This window comes from Dermochelys coriacea, chromosome 15 (genome assembly GCF_009764565.3).
Source record: "Dermochelys coriacea isolate rDerCor1 chromosome 15, rDerCor1.pri.v4, whole genome shotgun sequence".
Classification (NCBI taxonomy): Eukaryota; Metazoa; Chordata; order Testudines; family Dermochelyidae; genus Dermochelys; species Dermochelys coriacea.
In genome coordinates this window covers 28,522,705-28,530,836 of record NC_050082.1, presented here as the reverse complement: position 1 = coordinate 28,530,836, position 8,132 = coordinate 28,522,705, and the positions used below count along the sequence as shown (strand labels likewise).

The window sequence follows — 8,132 nt, the reverse complement described above, 5'->3', positions numbered from 1 at the left end:
AGGATTAAAATTCAAAATGATCTGGACAAGCTGGAGAAATGATCTGAAGTAAATGGGATGAAATTCAATAAGGACAAGTGCAAAGTACTCCACTTAGGAAGGAACAATCAGTTGCACACATACAAAATGGGAAATGACTGCCTAGGAAGGAGTACTGTGGAAAGGGATCTGGGGGTCATAGTGGACCACAAGCTAAATATGAGTCAGCAGTGTAACGCTGTTGCAAAAAAAGCAAACATCATTCAGTGATGTATTAGCAGGAGTGTTGTAAGCAAGACACAAGAAGTAATTCTTCTGCTTTGATTAGACCTCAACAGGAGTATTGTGTCCAGTTCTGGGCATCACATTTCAGGAAGGATGTGGACAAATTGGAAAGAGCGACAAAGACGACAACAAAAATGATTAAAGGTCTAGAAAACATGACCTCAGAGGGAAGATTGAAAAAATTGGGTTTGTTTAGTCTGGAGAAAAGACAGAGGGGATGACATGGTAACAGTTTTCAAGTACATAAAAGGTTATGAGGCGGGAAGAAAAATTAGTAACTTCTGAGGATAAGACAAGTAGTAATGGGCTTAAATTGCAGCAAGGGAGGTTTAGGTTGCACTGGAATAAACTGTGTAGAGAGGTGGTGGAATCTCCATCATTAGAGGTTTTTAAGAGCAGATTAGACAAACACCTGTCAGGGATGGTCTTCTAGATAATTAGTCCTGCCATAAGTGCAGGGGATTGGACTAGATGACCTCGAGATCCCTGCCAGTTCTATGATTTCCTAAACCATTTAATCAACGTGATGAAATGCTTTACCAAAACTGAGTTACAGTAACTTAATACATTACAGTGCATGTAAGAGAAAATGACTAATACTGTTATCCAACTGAAATGAGGGAACTTCAGATGCCAGAACATACATGAGTATGGGGAGAGGGTTCTGAAGTCAGTTCTACAACACTGGCACTGTTGTGAACAAACAATATTTTCAGTACTTTTCTAGTTGTGTGCTTTTAATTTAAAAAAAAAAAAAAAGTTGAAACTAATTCACCTCAGTAGCCTGGAACCAACCAACTGAAATTGTCACATCATAACTTGTGGGCGACAGTTAGGAAATAGGAGGGAACAAGATACACTCATGTTTTCCCCATAATCCCATGAGTTCTGTTCAGTGCTTTAGAACAGTGTTTCTCAACAACTGATCTGTGGACTGACGCTGGTCCCTGATCTCCGTAGTTTAGGAAGGCAGCAAGCCAGTCCCTGTTATCAAAAGGTTGAGAAACACTGCTCTAAAAGCAAACATCAACGTATCCCTGCTTAGAACAATAAATTTTTCATGTTACCTTTGAATCTAGAAGCAAATTAGAAATGTTGGTTGGAATGCAGTAAATTATAGCTACACTTAAAGTTGAGTTTTTTTTTAAAGCCAGGGCTAGCCAGGAATTCTTGCTGTAATTAAGCGCAATAATCCACATCTGCCTGAGTGGGAAAAAAAAAAAAAAGTAACAATAACTGGTAGTAATGATATCTGGCACACAGATTTCAGGAAACCAGGCTCTACTATGCTAAATTAAAATTGAGTGTATTAAACTTGTGCTAAGTGATATTATACCAAAACAAAGATTTACATAGTAAAATACTTTAATCTGTTACTAAAATAACATTTTCCACAAATAGCTAAAGTGCAGAATCCATATACACATCTTGTACTAAAATAAGCATTCTTTTAAAAACAATTCCCATTGTTTACTGTCCCTGTCAGTGATGTCTAGTACATTGAGTCATGATACATGACATGAACATGAGCCAGCACATACTAACAGGCAACACCATATCTTGATACTTTATTGGTCTCCTGATTTTATTATGTAACTTGCTATTAAATGGGATTCATGCCAGGCCTCTAGTGAGAAATACTTGTCAGAGGGTGGGGGAAATTATTGTGTATAGTAAACAAGGCAGCATAACAATTACAAGCTGCTACTTGTGACTTCAGAAATGGAGTGGCTGATACCCATCACTTAATGAGCTATGGAAAGATCTTATTGCATTCTCAGATTCAGAATGCTGCTGTAGGTAATCTACCTAGGATGCATTGGGCTGTTATATTTTCAGTTTGCTACAGTTTTTTTGTCATACTATCACCTAACTAGCAGGCAAGGGGTCTGAGGAGCTACTGTCATAATGAGCTTCAAATGCATTTTTATCAAAGCCAGAGCGGGCATGAGAACATGGCAGCAGACTGACATTGTTTCATTAGATATTGCCAACTTAAGCATTTACACAAACAGTAACTAGACTCTAATATTAGAATGCAAGAAACTGTGACGTGCTTCTGAGTACTTGCAAAATTATAGCATCAGAAAGGCCCTCTCCATACTGTTGAAACGACATATATAGCTCAACCACATTAACAGTCAGGAAATCTAGAAATTGTTAAAGCCATCAGTACATGGCTAGTAGCCTCTTGTATCATTTGAAGCTGAAAATGCATTAACTAGGATGTAGAGTATTTAGTATTCAAATTTGCTATTTCTATTGAAATGGTAGGGTTGGATCTTGAATCCTATCATGTATAGGAACATGTACTTCCCATGGTTTTGCAGAAGCTAACGATTTTCAAACACCTAACTGGAGTGTTCATTGCAAGAGGCACTTTCTATGGCATGACAACTTCTGCGTACAGAATTAGATAAGCTGTTATCCTTATTAAGCTGCAGGAGGCAGTATAGAGTCCTTACACAATGTAAGAAATCAATTTGCAATCCAGTTGAATTAAATTTGGACAGATGGGTTGTTCAGTTGCTCCTGAATCCCCTGGACAGTAGTCTCAAACCAACTTTAAAATTTCCCCCACCCAGTTGCTGCATAAAACTCACCCAAATAGAGGGAACTAACATGATACAAAGTATGGCTGCACATACAAAGTTTGAAATAACAAAACAAGCCCTAATTTTAGATGTTACCTTTAACAAAAGTAGATTAGCTACCAAGAGAGCAGTATGGCACATTAGCAATGGGGTGAGGGAGGAAAGGAGATCTCTAGCCTTTGGACAATTGTAAAATAAAGTGCTACAACACTGGCTGAAGGGGTTTTGTTGGAAAGCAAAATAAGGCAATGGTAGCAATACAATAAAATACTAGCGCCCACCTTGTGACTTTTTGAAAGGGTGCTTGTGCGTTCCCTGTATGATACAAATTAAGATACACATGCCATCACGGCAATTACAAGGTGTCTGCTTTAGGAAGTCATCCCATATAGGATTGTAGGAAGTAATTCAGTTTTACTACAGCTTGGATCCCACTTGCAAATTGGCCTCACTTTGGATTTCTCTCTCCTTTCCCCTCCAGGAACACAAGCTGGACCTTGTGCACATTCAACACTAATGCTTCACAGTTTAGCTTGGCATAAGGATAATGGATATAAAAAAGTATATTAATTTACTAAACATTAAATAAATGAAATGCTAAGAGTGATTTTCTCCTCTTGTGGAGTTGTTTCTCAACAGGAATATTGAGTAGCTTTGTTACTCCACACATTCATTTTGTCATTGGATCGTCATAACATTCAAGTTTTGACTGGAATAGTTTGCTTGTATCTAGCAGTGCTGCCATCAGCCTCAGGTAAACCAACTGAATATTCTGTTGTGGCAATAAGCAGCATATCTAATGTGGTCTCAGTACATTTTGCAATGAAACGTATGAAAGGTCTCACATCTCCTTCATTGGCTGCTTCTAAGACATGATAATACTCTGCCCTTTGCTCCTTACGGATTGTGATGGGTGGATAGCCTGCCTGCATTAGTATGAGATTCATTAACAGGCGTGAGGTCCTTCCATTGCCATCTACAAATGGGTGTATATATACCAGTTTGTAATGGGCTAAGGCAGCAAATTCCACAGGGTGTAAGCTCATGGCATCTTCAGAGTTGATCCACTGTACAAACTCCTGCATTTGTTTTTCAACATCTTGAGGATGGGGTGGGATATGATGTCCTACAAACACCTGGGTAGTCCGAAACCTCCCAGCTTCCACGGGGTCTACATAGCCCAGCACTCTCCTGTGTATCTCCAAAATGTCGCTGATGGTTACAGTGCCTATTCGGGATACCAGTGTGGTATTTACGTATTTCATAGCAGCATGCATACCGATGACTTCATTCTGCTCCACGAGACTTTTCCCAGGAACAGCATATCTGGTCTCAATGATGTGCCGTATTTCAGAGAGTGTTAATGTGTTCCCTTCAATGGCAACGGTGTGATAAATATGGTGGTAATAAGACTCTTCCATCACTCGACGCAGGGCTGAATTGCCTTTGGGGATTGACATCACTTTTTTAACTTTGCTGTCAATAATGCTAAAGTATCTCTGGTCTATCTCTTCAACCAGGGGCAGAGTTCGGTCCCGATTGATCAGAGCTTTTTCATGACAAGGAGAAATGGTCAGTGCTTTGGAGTACAAGTAATCTGCTTGAATGATGTCTTTCTCCTCTTCAGAAAAGATGCCAAACTCATTCAGAGCATCCACGTAATCTGGATTCATTTTGAGGGCATACATGAAGAGTTTATGGGCTTTCTCACGCTTCCCCTGCCGTTTCATTTCAAGGGCTTGATTCAAAGCTGCTTTGGCTTCTAATTTGATCTCTGAAATGCACAACACCAGTACTTAGACACCACAGCAATGGGTACTATGAGTGTTCCTTTAATACATATTAAAATGAAAATAATCAACCAAGAGTGATATAAAGAATTCATGTTCTAGACTTTACTGTGGGTTGCAAATACCAGAAACTCAGGCCAGGTCTACCCTACAGCGTAGATACACTTACACTAGCAAAACTGCACTGTTGCAGGAATAGCTTCTTTCACTCGGGAAGGTGAGTGGGCTGGAAGAAACAGAGTTTTGCTGATATAAACTCCATTCACACTTGGAGGGCTTTGCTACTATAGTATACTGCTACAGCTGTACCGGCAAAGCCTTCCAAGGGTACACCTGATATTAGCCTAAAGAGAAAGGTATGTGGATCAGGACCAGCCCTGCCTGCACAACTTGCTGCTGGAGAAGGCCTCTTGCTCAAACTACAACTAGCATAGGTGTTGCTATTACAATTAGATGACTGGTCTTCCCTAGTATCCAGTTTTCAGAAATGGCAGATAGTTCATACGATGCATGTAGTCAGTTATGCAAGGTAGGTAATGGGATCAATACGAGCAGCATTTCTGCAGTTTCTTTATTGAAATATTTAATACCTTTCTAGTGCATTAAAATGGCAGTCCAAAATACTGCGTTCAAGATCCTGAAATTTTAATGAAGCTTCGCTGGAACAGAGAAAAAGTGAGAAGAACCTCTGAAAGGACCAACAGGGCTAGTAAAATACCAGCACACACTCCTTTCATGGTTCAAATCAGTGCGTGGTGCCCACTTATGGACTACGCGTCAGGAGCCTTAGCTTTTATTTTCAGCTTTGCAACCGACTTGTGTGACCTAGGTTTAATTCTTCTGTAAAATGGGGACAACTTCTCTCACTTGCAAGGGTGTTGTGGGGGTTTATTAATGTTTATAGAGTGCTTGGAGATCCTTGGATAAGGACTCTCTACAAATGTATAAGAGTATTATACAGTCAGTCACACAGTAACCTGTGTCTCGGCAGCACATGCTCCCACAACATTTCCCTAGTCTCTCAAGTGCAGAAAACCCATTGCTTACCTGGGGAGGGTTTGGATTTCAGCACCAGCAGCTCTAATGCACTTGAAGTCACGCTGAGTCCAGTTGTCTGCCCTGTGTGCCTGGTAATCCCTACATAGCCTACTCCCAATTTAGTTTTCAGGAAGGAGAGTCCTTTGAGCACTGCCTGACACTGCTCTTCTACCGCAGCCAGTGGGAGCAACAGCACCAACAGAGAGCCCACCAGGACCATTAGCACTGCTGCCCATCTGACACGGAGCCACAGACTCATCCATTTCAGTTCAGGATCCGCCACCACAGCCATCGACAAGAGATTCATCTGGCCCCAAGGGTGGGCACAAGGAGCATCTCCTCTTTCACGGGCCGGGCCAGACCTGGCAACAGGGATTGCGTTAGCACAGGAGTTGTAGCCATACCAGGATGATGCAGCAGCGAAGGCCGTGGTCTGGGACTCATGAGACCGGGGTTCTATTCCTGGCTCTAACACCAACCTGCTGGGCCATCTGGGCAAGTCACTAGCCCTCTAGGATGCTGCTGTTTCCCGCCCCACCTGGCTCTGTCTTGTCTACTCTGACGGTGAGCTCCTGGGGGCAGGGCCCAGGACAATGCCCCCCAACGCAAATGTCAAGAGAAGGACTCCAGGGTGGGGATGGGCCATCTACGGAGCACCACCCATCTGCAAGCTCCCAGGGGGTGGCCTGACTGGGGACCTGGGGCAGCAAAGCGCCCAGCAACTCTGCCGTGCACCTGGCCCCAGCAGCCTGCTCCCCCCAGGGCTCCATGCAGGCAGCTGGGTGCTGCCTGGCCTCGGGGCGCCCCCCCCCGCTGAGGCCCGTTCCCCCCCCGGCCTCGGGGCGCCCCCCCCCGCTGGGGCCCGTTCCCCCCCCGGCCTCGGGGCGCCCCCCCCCGCTGGGGCCCGTTCCCCCCCGGGCCTCGGGGCGCCCCCCCCCGCTGGGGCCCGCTCCCCCCCCCGGCCTCGGGGCGCCCCCCCCCGCTGGGGCCCGCTCCCCCCCCGGCCTCGGGGCGCCCCCCCCCGCTGGGGCCAGTTCCCCCCCCCGAGGCCCGTTCCCCCCCGGCCTCGGGGCGCCCCCCCCCGCTGGGGCCAGTCCCCCCCGGCCTCGGGGCGCCCCCCCCCGCTGGGGCCAGTTCCCCCCCCCGGCCTCGGGGCGCCCCCCCCGCTGGGGCCCGTTCCCCCTTCTGGACCCCCCGCTCCTCTGGCCTCATGGCCCCCCCGGGGCCCGCCCACCCACTGTCCCCAGAGCTGAGCCCGCGCCCTCCGGGGCTTCCCAAGGCCTCACCTGGCGGCCCCCCCCAGACACCGGCTGCCGGCTACTGTCCCCCCGGGCCGGGCTGGTCTTCGCGCCCCGCCCCGCCCCGCCCCCGATCACCACCAGTGGCTGCTCCGCTCCCGGCCTCTCCTTCTGATTGGCCTTCCAGCCTATCCGTCTCCCCTCGCCCCGCCCCCCCTTCCGGCCGTGTTTCCCGTTCAGCTCCACGTCTCTGGCGCCGGAGAGGCTCGTGGAGAGCAGCGATAGGCAGGGCTCTCACGCCAGTCTGAGCGCTAGCAGCCAATGAGAAGGCGGCTCAATCATGAAGGGCGGGAGCTTCTCTTTAAAAGCCAGGGGGCCGGCTGGGTGCGGAGGGGGCAGCCTATCAGTGCTGGGCCGCTGCCTGCATCCACTCGGGCTAGAAAGCTGTAGGGGAAATGGATGCCCAGGTTCTTCCCTCATCCTGGGACTCCAGGAGCTGAGGCTTCAGATAAGCCTGTGCTGGGGGCTGATGGGGGTAGTGCTGGATGCTGGAGCCGCTTGCACCTGTGGGGGGATGGAGTTACCTGAGCCCTCGGCCTCTCCTGCTGCGGCAGGGTCTCCTGAGCTTTTCTCTGGCCCTGTGGCTGACCGAAGGCCCTGGGGTGACTTGATTACGGAAGTGGCTGCTTAGGGAACAAAAATTCGATGAAGGGTTCTCCGCTCTAGCAGCGAAAAATGCAATGGGATCTCAGGGCTGCAAGCTGAAGCTAGACAAATTCAGACTGGAAATAGGGTGTGAAGTTTTAGCAGGGAGGGTAATTAACTAATGGAACAATTGACTGAGGGTTGTGGTGGATTTTTTTCATCCCTGGCAAGTTTAAAATCAAGACTGGATTTTATTGTATTTTTAAAGCTCTGCTCTAGGGATCATTGTGGGGCGGGTCTCTGGCCTGGATTATCAATAGTCCCTTGTGGCCTTGGAATCTATAAATGCCTCGTGGCAGTGTCCTGCAGTCACCTTTTTCAGAGCATCTATTGGCACCTGCAATGTGCAGCCCACTGCCACTAAACAAACCCCAGCAGAGGGGGGTGATACACCACAGGTGAGGGAGCGAGGAAGTGCTAGGCTCGCTCCCTGTTACCATCTCTGCCACGGAAAGGTTATGGGCCGCAACAAAACTGTTGGAGTCGCCTGAGCTGTAAAATGG

The 8,132-nt window shown here is 47.2% G+C and overlaps 1 protein-coding gene across 1 annotated transcript; it reads right to left on the bottom strand.

The window, feature by feature from the left end:
- Positions 1 to 1,611: 1,611 nt before the first annotated feature.
- Positions 1,612 to 7,055, bottom strand: FICD (FIC domain protein adenylyltransferase). Its single transcript, XM_038373983.2, has 3 exons — positions 6,973 to 7,055; positions 5,696 to 6,048; positions 1,612 to 4,632 (listed from the first exon to the last, which is right to left on the bottom strand). Exons 2-3 carry the CDS (start codon positions 5,991 to 5,993, stop codon positions 3,557 to 3,559), a joined length of 1,374 nt encoding a protein of 457 aa, XP_038229911.1. The 5' UTR covers positions 5,994 to 6,048; positions 6,973 to 7,055; the 3' UTR covers positions 1,612 to 3,556.
- Positions 7,056 to 8,132: the final 1,077 nt, after the last annotated feature.

What these genes read in the sequence shown, in the direction of transcription:
- FICD (XM_038373983.2), bottom strand. Translation starts at nt 5,993, where the DNA reads ATGAATCTCTTGTCGATGGCTGTGGTGGCGGATCCTGAACTGAAATGG. An exon ending in GAAATCCAAACCCTCCCCAG is followed by an intron (nt 4,633 to 5,695) that starts GTAAGCAATGGG and finishes TGTGCATTTCAG; the next exon opens with AGATCAAATTAGAAGCCAAA.